At 39.1% G+C, this 18,843-nt stretch overlaps 1 protein-coding gene across 16 annotated transcripts in view; it reads right to left on the minus strand.

Annotated features, from left to right (window-relative positions):
• The window catches only part of ARPP21 (cAMP regulated phosphoprotein 21), a 109,616-nt gene that overhangs the window by 79,725 nt on the left and 11,048 nt on the right, over positions 1-18,843 (minus strand). For 7 of the 16 annotated variants that reach the window (XM_088021458.1, XM_088021450.1, XM_088021447.1 and 4 more), the window contains exons 8-9: positions 6,301-6,409; positions 4,308-4,409 (exon numbers count right to left, since the gene is read on the minus strand). The exons of 2 other annotated variants lie outside the window; for them this stretch is intronic. In XM_088021458.1, coding sequence (XP_087877584.1) covers positions 4,308-4,409; positions 6,301-6,409 — 211 coding nt within the window. The remainder of the gene's footprint in view (positions 1-4,307; positions 4,410-6,300; positions 6,410-18,843) is intronic. 7 more of the 16 variants (XM_088021482.1, XM_088021475.1, XM_088021481.1 and 4 more) reach the window with 1 other exon arrangement.

Here is an 18,843-nt window from a genome sequence, read left to right on the forward strand (position 1 = left end):
AGCTGTCACTTATTTGCATTCTCAGATATAAAGGGCTCTTTTTTTTTCTTTCTTTTAAGTAGAAAATAGTTTTGCCTAATGGGTTACAGAATTCTCTCCCACACCCCACTCCCAATCCAGGTGGCATCACATGCCCTTCTCAACGGTTGTCACGGAAGAGAGATCCCAGTGCATGTTGGGGAGACTGCAGATGAGCCCCTCCTAGAATCCCTCTTTACACATAAATATCTCTCAGAAACCATCCTCCAGGCAAAACATGTCTTTCTCAAATATATTGCTTTAGCAATGTAACTTACCAAAGCCAGCAACATTGCATTGAATTAATCATAAAATAAGCTGAAATTCTTGCTAAAGGAAATAAGAGTTATATTTCAAATATTTCTGACTACAAAAATACACTCATTTTTTATTTGAGAACTAAATTGTTGTGTGCCTTGACTTACAACAACTTCATTCTCAAATAATAAATGTGCCTTATCTCAGGCCACCCAAATTCTCAAACTATATTGAAATTATTTTTCTAGCAAATCCCCAAATAATCTGAATATTTTTATTGTGGACCTAAATAAAAAAGCACACATGCACGCGCACACACACAAACACACACACCTTAGACACCAAGATACATTTGTAAAATATTCAAGAACGCTACTAATGTTAAATTTTGATTTTGCTAAAGTGTAAATACCAGGAAGTAGTTCTCTATAACTATTGTAACTTCGAGTAGGAAAAAACAAACAAACAAAAAAAACCCCAAAAAACCCTCTACGTAAATATGTCACTATTTGAACCTGTTTGAATGGCTCCACTACTTATATCATAATTGGTAATTGAAGCTGCTTTTATTACCTCAGTTTTTAAATCATGAAGACACTAAATTAAAGGCCAGCTAAGAAAGACAGGAGATGCCTGTAATTTAGTTTCCTTATGCTGGATTCTTTGCATCGCTTTTATAATTGGCTTACTATACTTGACTTATTACCTTGTGTCCCTCGACAATCTGAGAAGTAGTAATGGTCATTTGGGAATCTGGAATCATACAGATGAAGACTCCCTAAAGTGTTCTCTCTCTATGTAAGTGGAAAGGAAGATGTGTTACTATAGGTATTCAAGGAAGTTCATATTGCTATGTTATGTCCCTGTGTTTGCATTAATAAAAGATACAGTAATATCCTGTTAACACCTGGTGGCCCCCAATGATCCCTTCTTCTTGGTATTCACAATCAAGATTTTTTTCTAGTACCTCCACATTGTACCAGTTTGGTCTGTGTGTCCAACCAAATACAGCAGAAGGGAAGGTATGTCAGCTCCAAGATTAGGTTATAAAAGCCTGTAGCTTCCATCTTGGGCTTTCTTTATTTCTCTCTTGGATCATTTGCTCTGGGGAAGCCAGTTGCCAGGTCATAAAGATGCTCACTAGCCTTTGGAGAGGCCCGCATAGTGGGAACTGAGATCTCCAATAGCCCACTAGGAACTGAGGCCTGCCAAAAACCATGCAGGTGAGTTTGGAAGCAGACAACGACTCCCATCAAGCCTTCAGAAGACTGCAGCCCCAGCTGATGGCTTGACTGTAACCTCATGAAAGACTATGAGCCAGAACTGGCAAGCTAAGCCACCCTCTGATTCCTGATCCCCAGAAACTGTGAGGCAAAAAGCATTTTGTGTGTTTGTTTTGGGCTGTCAAGGTTGGGGATAATTAATAGCAATTAATAGTGAAACACAGGGAACACCAACCTTATGACAGCATTGTTTCTACAGAGCTGCAGGACTAGGGAGAAAGCACTGAGCATCTTTTTTTTCCCCCCTCTGGGAAAGTGGCTCTTAGTCTTGTAAGGGTGATGAAAACTTGTAAAACTATGATAAACAATCAAGATCTCTTCCTTAGAAAAATGTACCTACACTCATGGACATAATACTTTGCAGATGATGTCGGGGATTTTATTTAATCTCTGAAGGCTTACTAGGAGTATACTCTGGGTGCAGGATGCCAATTAAAAAACCCCAGCCCCAGGAGAAGATCAGGTGGAAAAGTAGTGCTAGAAACAGGCAGGTGCTCCACTTGAATTAATAACCCCGGGAGTGTTGGACACCAGAGAGCCTTTCACCCAGCTCACACCTCTACTCTACTCCTGCAGGGGGAAGAAGCCACAGTATTTCGAAGAACGTTGCCAAATGATGCCATGGATTGGGAAGGCCATGGCAATAGCTTGGCGTTTAAGCTTTCCTACACTTCAGTCTGCTTTTACTTTTCTTTTTTTTTCTCAAGTAAGCTCCACACCCAGCATGGAACCCAATTAAGGGCTCAAACTCATGACCCTGAGCTCAAGACCTGAGCTGAGGTCAAGAATCGAATGCTCAACCAACTGAGCCACCCAGGTGCCCCCAATCTGCTTTCACTGTTTTAAAAAATGTTAATTCAGCAGTTAGCTATTGAGGCGTGAAATAGCAATGCTTGCCTCAGATCTTTAACCTGGGGCCCAGGTTCCTTGCTGTTGATCTCCTTAGTAGGGCTGTTGGGAAATGCAATGTGTACAGTGAGTCATGCTGACCCTCCTTGCCCGTGATGACATCTCTGTCGACATGGGGATGCACACATGAAGGGCAGCAGCACAGGAAGCATCCTCCTCATAGACAAGCATCAAGGATGCTTTTCCAGCTGCCTAGCCCTTGAGAGTCTGGCAATGTGGCGCAGCTTTGAAAAAAAAAAAGCATAATGTTTGTATATTTATCTGGGTGATTAGTATTTGCTTTTCAACACAACTCATTTATAAATTTTATGACTTGCCAGAATGAGAATCAGAGGGAAATTGTGTGTGTGTGTGTGTGTGTGTGTGTGTGTGTGTGTGTGTGTGTGTGTAAGGCAGGGGGAGGGAAGGATGGGGAGAGAGAAAGAAAGAGAAAGCATAAAAAATAAACTGGCCTTCAGAAAACTTTCTCTCCATGAAGCTCATCAGACAGAAACACTGCCTCCCAGTCCACTTGGGCCACCCCTACGCTACCATGAGTACAACAGAGCCTCTCCTTACTTCGTCCTTTTATCCAGGAAACACAATTAAAAGCCTACCATGTGTCAGGCTATCCTTTGCACCACCAATAACTCTAATCATAAGAAAAGTCTAAGTAGCCCACACATATGCAGAATCTTCTAGAATTGCACGTGGGCAGTATCCTTCTACAGCTACCTCTCTCAGACTCTGCTAACTCCAGAGCTCTGAGCCAGATTATTCAATCATTAAAGTTCTATTTTATTGTATCCAAGAAAGGCAGCGAGGATCTAGAAGAGATCACAGAAACCTGTGTCAACATGAAAGAAACGCATTGTTGGTGGAATTTGAATTTCCAGTGCAGCTTCATGCTGAAGGATCCAGCACGAGCTGGAGGACCTGGGAAACTGGCTCAGGCCTGAAACCTCCAAGGTCAGAAGTCCTCCTCCATGCTAAGCGGTGGAGCCTAGGTCTCTAGTCTGGCTCGGTAATGGCCTCCAGAGCAAATCCCAACGGGAGGTAGGATGGCCCACCTAACCCAGCCAAGCCACAGAAGGTCTGCACCAAGGAGCTGCCACCTCTATGGTTACAAAGGGAAGAGCCCACATCTTCAGAGGCTGCCACATGATTCCGTGGCGTGGAAAAGCTATGGCCCTCGCTTGCCCTTTTAGCTTTCTTGCATTTAAATCCAGCTGTTTTAAATCATTTTTTCATTTTTATTTAGTTTAATCGCATTTTATTTTGGACACAGTGGGTAAAAGGATAGAAAAATCCCCCACCACATTTTCTTTGCTGGGATTTGAACAAAAGAAATCATTTTATGATTATTGTCTTGTGACAAACTGCTCACAGACCTAATCTGATGTGAAACTGAGGGGGAAGATGAGTATTATCATTTAACTTCGATATAATAAAATGCCTCTGCTTGCTAAGAAAGCAGAAAACTCTGTGTTTATGTATGTGATTAACAGATTCTCTTTCCTTTTTATATGTCTTTCTTCTGCTCCACGTTAGTGTTAGAAGGACAACACTTGGCTGTCTGCGGGCTAATATGAATGTGAAGGCATTTTTTTTCAAATCTGACAACCTCACTGGGTCTGTTTTAGTGACCAAAATCACGCCTCTATTCCCCCTTAGGTCACATCCTAGGAACACACACAACCCTTGGCTACTTTTCCGTCACTTCCCTGAACCAGGTCCTCTTCCAGAAACACCTCTGGTGAGCTGCCGTTGGATTTATCCCTGGCTCCAGCCTCCTGAGTCCTACCAGCTGGCTGTCTGGGGAAGGACCGCACTAAAGAGGCAATTAAAACAACTACTCACATCGTGTGCAAATATTCTCTCCCTCACTCTCTGATATTCCTCTTCTCTCTCTTCAATTGATTTACTTCGTCTGTCATCTCTAAAGGGATGCATTCTGTTTTGCTGAACAGAAAAAAGAAATCAGTACGGTTATCCAAGTTGAGCTGCTGGAAATCTGCAGTTAAGCAACTGTCAGCCGAGAATAATAAATGTTCACTTAAATAAATGGAGCATGAAGAGTCTCATTCCCTCTGGTCCCTAAGGAGGCAGTGCCGGTATGTGTGGTGTGCCGTGTGTGTGCATGACACGCAGTGGCAGGTGTCTACTGCTCCTGCTGGTCTCCCCACTGGATGCAGGGAGTACAGCTGTTTCCAGAATGAAAGCACCTGGACGTGTGTCAGGTGTTCAGCCAGCTCAGCTATGACGTGGGTCACAGGGAGGGACTCTGTCTCCTTTGCTAGGCTGTATGCTTTGGAGTCCTTAGACAAAGGTGGAATGCTGAGGAAGTGGCTAGTTCAAGGCGGCTAAGGGAAGAAATGGCTCTGAAAACCGGGGCACTAGAGACACAGAACAAGGGAACCAAGCAAGTAATGGGCAGAAAGGAAACTGGACTTGATGTCTCCACGTCCTAATTTGTGTTTCTTCTTTACTCAGTGACTGACTGATCCTGTGCCCTGCATTTTTGCATAGAAGGTAGAAGCTAAATTTGAAAAGCCTGTTGATTGAGGTCAATGCCAAGGAATCTAAAGTAACAATCCAAAGAACCCAGCATGAGGACTGTTCTTCAGCCTTGCATCTGCACCGCTGCCTGCATCTCAACGACCCTCCCATCGTCTTCTTGCCATTCCTCACAGAATGCTCTGCATTAACCACGTTCATCCATCCATTCAACAAACGCCCACTAAGTACACGACACAGGCATGTGGCTTGGAGTCAACGGGAGCTACTTGTCGCTTGATGGTGGTAGTGGTGGGGATAAGGAAGAAATGAGATACAAATGACAAACAGGTTTTTTAAAAAAAAGTGCGTCAGAGATGCACGTACTGGCTTCCAGTGACTCACTGAGAGCCATTAAAATAATAACTTCAGCGAGATGCATATTGTCTTAGCTTTAAGAATTCTAAAGCAAAGTCTATTTTCAAAAAATCTATTTTGATTGTCAGAGACACAAAGTGTAATTGTAATGGCATTATATAACTCCCTACTGTTCTAATTATTGTTTAATATTTGTTTTCTTTTGCCATTCACTTAGTTTTCTTCCTAATTACCCAGGATCCCACCCCCCCCCCACCCCCAGTCTGGAGAAGAGGTTTAGCAAAGTCTCTCCACCCTTGCTGAGGAACCATAAATAGGGCTACTCTAGGACAACGTAATGTTTTGTCACAAGCAAAATATGCAAAAAGGAGAAAGTTCTGCTACAGTTCATGCAAAACAAGCACACGGTTTACATGGACAGTAGAACATGGGAAGGAGGAGTGGGGAGACTAAAACATGAACTTGATTCTTTTCTGTGAAGACTTATTTTAGGAGAGTTGCAAAATCCACCTGTCCTCACCATAACAAGGTTTGTTCTTTACAGCTACACCAGTTGGCCATCGGTCCATATTGAGAATCCAGCTCAATCTGTGCACAACTGAAGGGCAAAGCTGTAGGAGTGGAAGGACTGCCACAGTGACACAGACATCTGGAAATGTGATGACAAAGCTTTCCCCGACAGCTCCGGCTGGTGGCCTCCCAACCCGCCCAACACATGCAGCAGGGACTGCGCCAAGCACCACCCATGCAGCCCAACACAGAGCCATGGCTGAAGCAATCAGGACATATTCTCTTGGCTACCCACTGAAGGCCAGAGGGGGAGGCGAGGGGGCAAGGAGGTTGGTAAGAGGACAGTCAGCATTGGAGGCGGGGTGGAGGGAGCTGGGGGCGGGAGAAGGGGAGAACAGAACGACAAGAACATAAGTCAGCCCACCTTCAAAAACAACAACGTCAGCCACTCTCAAACTTGAGAACCAACCTGATTGTCTTCTTTATCAATACTAGAGTTATCTCGCTTCAAGATAAACCGCTTCTGGGATTCTTCACCTTTTTCATCTTTTAAATGTTCACAAAACCTTTGCTCTGGTCTGCCAGCAAAGTAAAACATATCAATAAAAAAGTTTTCCCCCCTGTTTAAAGTTATTTTCTTAGTGCTGTTTTTTCCCCCACAGTGGCATTCAACTTAAATAAAAAAAAAAAAAAAAAAAAAAAGAAGTTACGCATGGTTTTGACACTAGAATTGCTGGCATTTTACGGATAGGTAATAATATGCCACTTCCCAGGTCTTGTTAGAATACCTTTTGTTGTCTGGAATTCGGAGTCTTGTTTGCTGAATGCTTCTCACCATGGCTGAAGTTAAAAAAACATTTTAAAGACCTGAACATATATAGTGTATAGATGTTTTCTTTCATTATTTTGACCTCCACTGCTCCTGAATTCAATCAAGGTCACAGCCACATTGCCAAACAAATGCACATGTTTAGAACTTGGGCAGGCCATATTAATTCACCAACGTCTGCAGACTAGGGGGACAGCTCCTCTTATATCGTCCCACTCAAGAGCCATCAGAATCCATAGCAAGAGAGGATCATCTATAAATTCTTTCCGTCTTTCTCAATGACAAATGCTCTGGAATCTGGCTCCTGTAGACTCTGACATCCTTGACCATGTCTTGTAAATCAGTTCAGTAATTGGGGAAACGGGACATATTTAGTTTAAACAACTTAATGGCTGATTAGCATGGGGGAAATGCTCCAAGCAGTTACACACTATTGATTAGTCAATTGATTTTTCAGGTCCTCTTAATCATTTTGTATTATTACTGGAAAGGGCTCCACGTTCTTGTTAATTTCCCACACTCGTCACTGCATGCCACAGAACTCAATGAATGGCTCGGGCATGGGTTCACCCCCAGAGGAAGTGCTAAAATGTTTGTCCCGGGTTTAGAAGAAGTTGTAATTGATGACTCTCATTAAAGCGTCTCTGTCTTGTCTAATGTATTACATCTGAAGCCCAGTGGGTTTTCTATCTCTACTGGGTTTATTATGAATTCTGTTATTGGAAAGCCACTTCTCAGTGTCTGTTGTTTAATATGGGTGACCAGTAATTAAGGGAATCTCATAATTTCCTTCTAGCTCCCAAATAAGCAAACGGCACGTTGAAAACAAAGGAGTCATTTAAGTGTATAGTTCAAATCTTGACGAGATGCATCCTTTATTCAAACACATGTACACAGATTATACTGATATTGGTGAGCAGACACTAACAGAAAATTGGAATAATACCAGTTATGGCTTCCAGAACTGTGTATGATTTTTGCAAAATGGTATCATTGTCATACTCAATCCTTACACTAAAACTCTGATGTAGGAGGAACAAATATTTCATGCCTCTTTTACAGATAAAGAAACCATCCCTCAGTGATCCTTTTGACTCCCAAGTTTATAGATTTTCCCAGCAAGCCACAGGCATCAAACAGCCTATTCACATCCTTGCAGAGATGTGATTCAGTCTCTCTGCTTCCACAGCACACAGCAGGCCAGAGCCCCTCCAGCCTCACAAGGAAGAACAAAAACCCTGCATGACATCATCCGAAAGATCAATGGAGATGTTTTCCACCAAAATTAAAATGTAAAATATGATACAACAAACAATCTGCAAGTGCAAATATGGCATTTGAAAATCAGAACACTAAGGGAACAAAGTAAACTTGCACTTTACAGTGAAAAGGCCATTTCCAGTGGAGAAATTAAACGTGTCTCATGTGTCGCATGCTTACAGCACACTTCTTATTCCACTGGATAGTCTTATAATGTTAGTGTGAATATGGGCAGGCCACTATAAATAATAACAATTCTCCAAGAATTTTTTTAAAGCCTCCTAATGTTTTCAGCCAATACTTAGATGTTACCTTTTTTTTTCTTTTTTTAATGTAGCAAGTGAAATTGGGATATTAACTTAGATACAAATGCTGATTGTGTCAATGCTAAGTAAGTCTCTCTGAAGGTACTTAAACTCCATAGTCTGGTGAATTCTAGTAGATAAAATGCTTTGCTTGCTGCTAAGTTTACAGATCTATTTCTTGTATTTGTTGCTAATAGTCTGTAACTGTTCATTTAGATATAAAGTGGTCTGGAAATGTGAACTTTTTGATTCACGAGCAGAAGGTGAATTTGCTTTAGGCTAACTTCTTTAAGAAGAAAACTGCTTTGAGATTTCAGCATACTAACCAGGGCAAGAATGCGAGCTCCCTGTTGGTAGAGACCTTGCTTTTTAAAGACTTAATTCTTAGTGCCTAGAACGGTGCCTGGAATATGGGAAGCATTTGGTTGAATAAATAAATTAACCAATGTATGAACAAATGAAAATTTAATAGAGCTGTTTATGAATCACTGTATTTTAGGGACAGATCAAAGAGTCACTGAATAAGATATGCAGTCATAAATTTTTAAATTATAAAATGACAAGAGAGAGTTTGGTTAGCAGAATCATAAATTCAAATTTAGAACATGAGGAAGATCTTTAAAAATCAAATTTATGTTTTGGTTCAAGTTGACAAAAAAGGATCATGTTACTTTAAAAAAGTCTTTAAAATTTGAGGGCATTTTGGGAAAAGAAGTGGGAATGAGAATCTCAGTTTTTTTTTTAGTTTTGGAACTTCTCAGTTTAAAGTGTTATAGCTACAAGAGCTGTTCAAATATTATTTTTGAAATTTCATTTACATTTCCTCATAGTGCTGGCTTATTTGGTTTTCATAGCAGAACTTATTTAGGAAAAATACATCTATCACATAAGAAAAGAATAGTCAAAGGAGCTTGTTCTAATCAATAATGTAAATGTGATTCAGAGCAAAAGTATTTCTTGTTCTGATACATATTATGCAAAGTGCATTCTCCACAATAGCTTTTCAAAAATATCCTGTTTAAATTTTTTTTCAGACTTTAGAAACTAATAGTCAAAATTATTAGTTCCTTCATGATTTTCCAAAACCATTTTAAGTGATTACAAAATAACCACTTGAAGTTTGTGTAAAACGGGGCAGGGGGGAGGCTAATAAGATTGTTCCAGGTTGATTTTATCGGGAATTATCTATTACTCTAGAGCTAAAGGGCAATTTGCAGTTAAACTCAGGCAAACTAAAGTATACAACTGAAGTACTGTCTGTGATTGAACTACAAATTACTGGTAATGCATCATTATATTAGAGCTTTTAAAAATCCTTTCTACCACAAATTTAACATCATAGCAATGTTATTTCTTAGCCATAAAAATGAATGGAGCTGAAGTAATATATTATGGACCTTTGTTTAAAATGGGAACGAGTAACTTTCGGGGTATCAATATGAGTATGTATTATGAGTTATTATCAATAATATCAAAAACTCATATTATCAATATGAGTATGTAGTCAACTACATACATATCTCCTAGTCATGCATGACACATGTCTAATTGCTTTTTCCTGATGGATGATAGTCCATGAGGTATTATTTCTAGCTTTCTCTCTATCATCATCAAGAAGCAGAGAAAAGGGATTTAATGTTTCTTCTTGATGAAAAGATAGTTTCTTCTTCTTAAGGCACAATTTGTAGTAGGTATTTATTGTAAAACTCATTGTTCGTGTGTGGTGAACAGTACTGGCATTTCCAGTCAGTGTCTTGGTATCTCCAAACAAACCTCTGAAAAATCAGAATTAAGTCCTCATTGTTCCTCATTAGACACGGCTCAGGAACTGAGAGGCAGTGTGGCTGAGTGAAACCCTGAGTAATACATTTAAACTCTGTCTTCTAGTCAATCTGTTACAATTTTAGGGTTCCCCCCCTTGAAGCTTAAAATAAATGAACACTCATTATTATTTTAAAAATCTTTTTCATCTAGAAATATTTTCATCACCAGTTTCTTGAGACCAAATATATTAGTTTTCTTCCAAATAGTTAAGCTTAATCCCCCCATTCTCTACATATACACAGATGAAAAATTCAATTCTACTAAATATGAATAGGCTCAAATGGATGCCTTTGAATTTCATACCGAATAACTGAAAGATGGTCATCAATATGCATAAGTATCTTTACAAAGAAAGGTTTCTGTGCACAACAGGATACAATATTTTGATGGTCTAAGACATCTATCAAAAATATTTTAATAGTCGAACATATTAGGGGAGTCTAAGAAGCACTGTTCCCTTAGTACTTTTAAGTCAATTAAAATATTTATAGCTGATGACTTTAATTTAAAAAATAAAGTCCTACATTCTTCTTCAAGTATTTTGCAACATCCCCTACCATCCCCTGTCATTTTATACCATTTCGTTGTCTCTCAAATGAGACCACATCTTACAAACCCCCTATATGCAGTGCTAAGTACCCAGCTTCCTTTATTTGCATCTTTCAAATTCATATTCTCAATTTTCTATACCTTTGACAAAATCATTTTATTCTTCTCTCTCTCAATTGTACTGTACATATAAACAGAGACATGCAAGCTAACACAGGACTTGACCTTGACCCTCCTTTTACAGAAGGCTATTCATGAGCGACAACAACATTCAGCAGAATGCTCAAGACAACAAAGGTCTATAAGGCATCTCCTCGTATTGGTGCCAGTACCCTGGAAAGTAGGCCATGTGCATTAAGAGCCTTATAATTGTCAGTCCACCTTGACAGAAGGGATTCCATTTCCAAGAAGGAAGCCAAAGAAAATAGTAACACATGGATACACAGTGTCATTGTTCAAGACAGCGAAACAGTGGAAATCCAGGTGGCCTGATTAAGTAGCTTAAAATACCTCCATATGTAATATGCAGCTCTATAAAATGATATTCGAGGCTACTAACATAGAAAAGTGATGTCTAAGAGGATATACTATAATCACATTTATGTTGAAAGTATAATATCTAATAATAATGACAGTAGTTGTCTCTGGATGGTGGAGTAATGGGCAACTTTTACTTCTAACTTTTTATATATTTGTGATTACTATAATAAAAAGCATTTTATAACAACAAATAATAAATGCTATAGGGTTAAAAATATATGAAACCAATTCAACGACCTACAAGTGGCTGGCATATAATCATTGAATTGTGGACAATTAAAATATTCTTATCTTTTGAATATTTTCTTCCATGTGCTGTATTATTTTATGATCTAAAGTGGATATTTAGTTTTTTCATTTTGTCAGAAAATCACCCTTTTTATTGCTGTGTCCTTGTTGATCAAGATCCATAGAAACTTGCATTTACTAATGATACTGTAATAATAACTAAGTGATAGTGTTTAATCTCAAGATCTTTTTTTTTCTTCTTTAAAGGGAGAATTCAAATAATAATGATAGAGCAAAAAGATAAGATGGATGAGGGGAAAAAAGGAGAAATTATGAAATTTGAAAAAGAGAAAGAAATCCTATGCATTAAGACCTAGAAGATTATATTCTGTGTTTGTGAATTTGGCTATTTCTGAACAGTACTGATCATGGTATTGCCAACAATACCAAGGAGTCACACACATCAGATCGATACACTTAGCCTAACAAAACAAGCATGTTTTTGCAAGTTTACCTATAAATTGAGAATTTCCACAAATGAAAAAAAAGCTTTTTTAAAAAGGGCTAGATTATCACTGAACTTTTCCCTCTTTAAGTTCTTCATCCTTCCATTTCAATATTACATGAACAGTAAAAGGCAGTAGCATTAATATATGCAATGACCAAAGCTCCATTCCCTGCAAAGCACAATGCATTTGAATTATCCAATAGCTTTATATAAAATGGATGTGAACTAGCATACTAAATTTAACACAGCAGTAGTTTTAATAATTAAACTAAGTTTTGAACAATTCACATATAAATACTGATAAGTGGGCCCAACAAAAGTTTGTCTTTTCAAAACATGCTTTGTGGTGTCTTTTCAGCTCTGCACCTTACTAAATATGTGCTTTTTGCAATTTACTTCACATCCCTAAGACAGAGATGTTGTTTGGTTGTTTTGTCGTAAAAATGGAAAGCAATAATAATTCTTTTCTGAGAGTGTTTGTGAGGATCAAGGAGATACAAGATAATGCAAGTTAAGTTTCAAGCCCAAAGCCAGGCGCACTCAATAGACGTTATAAGCCATCATTACCATTGTTCGTATCTTTCTGAGAGGTCAAAATCTTAAGGTACCCCCAAAGAATATTGAACCAACATTTACATTACTGTTAATTTTAATTAGGATAAATCCAATCTGCACTATAATATTCAAATAATGGTTTGATTCATGAGTTCCAAATGAAGCAGTAACAATTGTCTGAAAGTAATGTTTGCTTTGGAAACTGCTGAATGTGATTATTGTTTCTTGGCATGAAAAGCTTTTTGCTTACACATTACAATGCTGTGTATAAAAACATTCCATTTAAGCTTATATGCAAATATAGTATTTTACTTGCTGAGAAGGTCCAGAGTGATCAATGTGCTTTAACTGATAGAGAATGACTAAATATTTTTTGGATGTGTAAGGAAATGCTTTTTTTTTTTTTCACTTTCCTGGTTTAAAGGGCAGGCAGGTGGGAAGCAAGGGCTATGCCCCCCTGGGAACGCTGTGGTATCTAGAAAGGCTGGGAGGTTGAAAGGACTATAGCTGTGAGGTAAAATGTATTAGGAACGCATCCACTTTCCGAGGTAGATTCCAATTTATTGTTTGAAGATTGGTACCAATCATTACAATCTAGCATTTAAGTACGCAATTCAATGGAAACCAGACAACTTTGACCAATAAACCACAACTTCTCTTTCTACTGTATGGCCAATTCTATCTTCCCTAAAGCTATGATAACATGCTCATGGCCTCTCCACTCTCAGAAATCTTAAGATCAACAAGACACAAGAACTACATCAAGAAGACCAGCTCTTCATTAGATCCAACCAGACCTATATCTTCAAGTATGCCTGAAAACTCTCCCTGAGGCATAAGGACTGAAGTGACTGCCAACCCTAAAGGTGGGTCTAGAAGCAAGAAAGGGAGAACTCTGCAACTTGGTCTCATTCTGCTGCCTACAGCGAGAAAAGCAACAAGTTCTAGTAATCTCGCTTCCCCCAAAACCATCGCACATTTGGGATAATACTGCATGCAGTGTATGTGTATACAGTGAACCCTTCTCCAACTGTCCCAACTCGTATGACACAGATCATATATTTACACACACACACACACACACTCAGGTGTGTGGGCATGCACACACAGACACAGTGCTGATCAATATTATCTTGGTTCCTTAACATAAACAGAAGAGGGACATGTTCGATAGCCTATAGTTCTTTTGTTCAAAGCATGACACTGAACATGAGACAAGCTTTTCACTTGGCACCGCCTAAGAACCTGGAACTGGGTTGGGTCTTACTTCAACATATGTCGGGACAGTTTTTAATCCAGTGTGTTCTGGAGTTTTGGTGGCATCACAGTTTTAACATCCACCTTGGTATTACCATTGTTTCATTGAGTTCCTGGTTCAACTTTAAAAAATAATGAAATGCAAATTAGGATTTTGTAAGGAAACCAAGGGAATTTGGTTTCCTTCTTACTTTTTCATCATTTCAGAGTATTGGTTCTATTCATATTAGTGCTCGTTTCCCTGACCTGAGGAGAAGGGTCATGGCTGAGGAGCGAGCTGCAGATTTCAGTCTTGGATCTTCTGTGAGTTGACTAAGTAAGATCAAGACATGAGTCTGTTTTTGCTACTGTAAAATGGTTTAGTTTTATCTACCTTGAACATTGTGAGCTAAATAGAGTATTTATTTAAAAGAATCATCACCCCATGGGAAAGCACTTTTAAGAGAAAGCAACATTAAAGATTCTAATGTGATAGAAGGAGCATGCATGTTTCATTTCCACAATTAAGGGGTAAATCATCCATACAACACTCCAAGGGCCATAAATAATTTCAGGTGGGGAAAGGAACACAACAAACTTACTTTCTCTCCTCACGATATATTTTTGAGACTTACCTATCTCATCTACAAGATGCAATTTCTGAGGCATTTGAGAATAATAATATGAGAAAATGCAACATTTGTGAGAAATGATACAGAGTTTGACCCATGTTAACAAATCAGTCTTACTTTGAGCCTGAGTATTGATTAAAGGACTAGGGTGTCAGTTCAGTAAATAAAGCTTCATGGCTTTGCTGAGAGCAATGTGATTCTTAGTTAGGTTTCTGATCTTTGGCTTCAAGTCAGATGCTTTTTCAAGGCTATTCCTATGAAAAAATGCAGAGTAAATTTACCATGTTTAGAAATAACAAGATGCCAACCAACCACTCATAGATTTCCAAGAGGCATTTAAATAAATTGATGCCTGATCTTCTTCAGAGGATCATTAAGCAAGCAGCAGTATCGGGATGCTACTCAGTTTACTGAGGGTGCTATTCACATGCCTAGCCAAAGGAAAAGAAATAGAACACATGTGGGAAGGAAAGCTTGGGGTTTTAGTTAGTTTGTTTTGGTCTAAATGCCCTGGATCACCTGCAGGGAGTGAAATGCTCAAGAGTCAAAAATGGATGATTCCCATTTTAAACCTCAGTCTCTTCTGGAAACTGAGCAGAACAGACATCCATTGCTGCTCTAACCCTCCTCTCTGTGTCTGTCGCTGGGCAGGTGGAAGGTCCCACAGTCCTGCCTTGTAGTGCAAGACTTAGCCATCACTTCAGGGATTCCCAACAAAGTCAACTGGGCTCAACTGCTTCATGAAAGAGAAGCTTATTGTTCTTGTGATTTACCAAATAGCTAGCTCAGTTAATTATCCTTTCTGGAAAAAAGGAACAAGCCAACTATGGTCATCACTACTCAGGTTCACACTTCTCAGGAATCCAGGCATTATGTTCTCTTAAGGTGTAGGCTCAAATCTCTGCCTTTGGGTCACTATTCTCGTTTCACAACACAAGCCAACTATGGTCATCACCATAGCTGGTTTCTGGGGCCAGGGACCTCTCTCCTCCAGTGGAGATGTCATTTCCAGAAGGAAATGCTCTGCACTGCACCGAGAGTAGGGGATTTGAGGCAATGACTGTGGGTGGGTGCCAAAGTCAAAAGAGAAAATATTCAAGAGATGACAATCTTCTAACATGACAATTATCTGGGACTAGTTAAACAGTTACTCTGACATTTGCAAAGACGTTCAGATACACATGGGACTCTCTTTGCCTATGACTGATCTTGGCCCTTTGGAAAACATTAATGCAAAGAGATGGTTTCAAGCCTCCAAACGATACAACCTGAGCATATATCCTTTCTCTAAGATAGAGAAAGGCAGACAGAGATAAAAAAAAAAATCATCTAATAAAAGAACAGTGGGCTGCTTTGCGCTAACCACCTAGAAAAGTAAGCAAAAGACAGTGTGGAGATCAGAAAGGCAGACAAAGAGAAGGGCAAAGTTTCTCATATAAAAATAGACACATATATTTGTAGCATTTAAATATTTTTTATAAAATCATGTTCATATTTTTAGCCTCAGTCCTAAAAAATAAAAAAGAAAAGAAAAAGCAACAGTATAGAGAGTAAGTACATTTTAAATATCATTTGCAGTACCAAAATAACACAGACCCTAACACCCCCTACCTAGATTCCCAAGGGGCTCATTCGGTGCTACCACCTAATCTGACAGTTAACAAAGAATCCCAACAGAAAAAAACTTAAAAGTGCTACAGAGTGAAACATATTTCTGGCAACATACGGGGGAAAGAGGGATAAACTAAAGATGATAGAATATAACAGGGTGAGTCTCAGCTCAAAAACGCCATTCATCATTTCAACAAAAGGCAGTGAAGTTTAATGAGGGGCATCCCCAACTACTCAGACCCAATTTGTGAACCAGTAGGTGTGCTGGGAGGCTCCAGGTGACACATACTCACCTGTTCTTACCCTGGCTAGCTCCGAGAACCTACAAGGTTGCGGTGCTGGAGGGTCAGGTGACTTCCTTATCAACTCTCTAAAGTACCCAGGTTTGCTCAGAGGAAGGCACTTTCTTGGAATGTCTCCCACATGAGCATGGTTGGCATTTCCTACTCTCTCTTGACTACTCTATCCTTCAACCCCACCCCACGCTCTTGTGGCTCTGGCATGAAACCATGGATTTAGACAATTAGGTTGCCTGTAGTAGCAATTTCATAATAATACAATAGGTAGGTTTACCTCCTACACTCATAGTATTGTTAAGTGTAGCTTTTTCATTTTGGGGGGGAAAAGATGGAAGCAGAGTAAAGCAAGGTTGAAATTGAATCGATATCACCAAATATCACATTTTGAAGTAGTGATAAACACAGAGGATGCAAGAAGAACTATCAAATTGTGGGAATTATACGTTATTTACTGATACCACTGAGTTCATCTTCAAAAATATCTCCCCTTCCCCCGGGGCCCATGCATTGTTTCTTATCAGATAGCAAAAGACTTCAAAGAGGTGGCATTCCCCACCAATCCAAGGAATCTTGTTGAGGATTTTGCTCAAGATGTTCCGGGTGTTTTTGCTCTAAGAGAGTTAGATTATTTAAGAAAATTGTTCTTGGCATTTAACAAACAGACTTGGATCCCAGCCATGCTAATCATTGCTTCTCTGTAAGCCCAAAATTGAACCTGAGTGTGTCCCTCATTTTCTGCTTCTGTAAAATAAGGCTCTAATTACTTAGGCTGTAAATATGTTTTCAGGAGTAAATGGAATAATATACATGAAATAAGAGGTAAAGTATCCAATGCAATGAATAATAAGTAGGTAATGCTCTTATATCACTTAAATAACTGAAAAGTCAGCCCTCAGACAAATTTTTTCCATCATGAAAGACAGATATATTTTATCTCAGGATATTAGAGAAGATACTAGAGGAAAGTAAAGTACATACACACACAAATATAATCCTCACAGTGTACTGTCATGAGTAAATGTTTTGAACCTCATGTGAAACTATTCTCTCTCTGGGCAAAACTTAATATTCTCAAGCCACATTGTATAATTACTTGAATTGCTTATAATCTAGAAAAGCAAGGATTCTGGGAAATAAATTCCAGCCATTTTGTTGCTGAAAGGCATCCATGTCAGAGGATCAGTGTCATTGAAGAAGAAAAATTAAAAATTATATTAAAACGTGCTTTCTCTCTGTCAGCCCTTTAGTTCATTTTTGTGTCCTCCATCCGCAATTTTCAACATTTCTCCCAAGCTACGGTGCCATTTAAAATATGCACGTTCATGTATTTGCACTAAAGTAGCATCAAACTGTATCCCCTGCAAAGGTATTCCCAAAACACAAAACCCACAAGGAGTCATGTGAGGAATTTCCACCTCTGCCTCCCTCCTTAATATAAATGGAAACATTTCCATCCAATAATATACCTATTATAATATATCTTTTACTGTGGTCCCCACAACCATCACATGCCATTTGCCTTGAGAGAGCAACTCTTAAAGTTTTTGGAGGACCAAAGAAAATCAAGACACCCAACACTTAAACAAAATGCTCCGAACAGAATGTTCCATTTAAACTTTTAAATACACAACTTCCTACAGAACAACAATGCTTCTTTGCTAACGCTGATTCTTTGCCAACAGTGATTCTCATTCTGAGGGGGTGACTATTACTATTTGACAAATGACATTTAATTCATCTCCTTCTCTTGTCCTGAAAGATATCAGCACCCCCTCGCCCCCTTCCCCAGACAACAGCCGCTCAAATAGAGGACGGTTGGAAAGGTGGCTGGAATAGAACAGCACGACTTGACAGCTCTGGGTTGAACATTAGTAAGTTCAGCTCTTCAGGAAATGCCTTAAAAGTCCATGCTCTACAGTCATTTGCCTTTTTTTTGTCTAGGCACAGCCTGACTCACGGAGTGGGGCTAGAGGGTGTGTGCAAGGACAGGCATGGGGGAAGAGACTAAGCCAGTCCAAGCCCTTCCATTGCAGTAACTACACTGGAAGTGTTCTCTGCACGAGCCCTCTTTTGCTCTTCCGGAAGGCATAAACCGGAGGCGTCTATTCAAAATTGTCTATTTGGGGGAGGAAAAAAAACCCAACCAAACAAACTAGTGTTCTCCTGGAAGTGAAATCTAATAACATGATAATATGATACTTATTAGCCAGAAAATGAAAGTTTAAAGGGACAGATTATATCCTCCAGTGGTATTTGGAAACTTGCAAGAATCACACAAGTTCAGACAAGAGCTGCTCAACGGAACTTTCTGAAATCATGGCAATATTCCATGTATGTTCTGTCTCATACGAGCACTTGAAATGTGGCTAGCCTGACCAAGGAACTGAATTTCGAAGCTTAAATCTTATTTAAATTTAACTAATTTAAATTGAAATGTAAATAGCTGTATGTAGCTAGTAGCTACCATCCTGGACATTGCAAGTTTAGGACCATCACTCAAAGTTTACTGAGAGTCTTTACATGGCGCTTAATTTTCTCAAAAACCACTCTACCCAGAAACAGGTATCAAACATGTATGCTAATATCGTGACCATGTGATTGCAAAATCAATGTGAATTAAAAATCAACACACTATC

The sequence above is a fragment of the Eumetopias jubatus genome, unplaced genomic scaffold (assembly GCF_037043125.1).
Source record: "Eumetopias jubatus isolate StellerSeaLion01/CBP00866 unplaced genomic scaffold, mEumJub1_p1.0 scaffold_1, whole genome shotgun sequence".
Taxonomy (NCBI): Eukaryota; Metazoa; Chordata; class Mammalia; order Carnivora; family Otariidae; genus Eumetopias; species Eumetopias jubatus.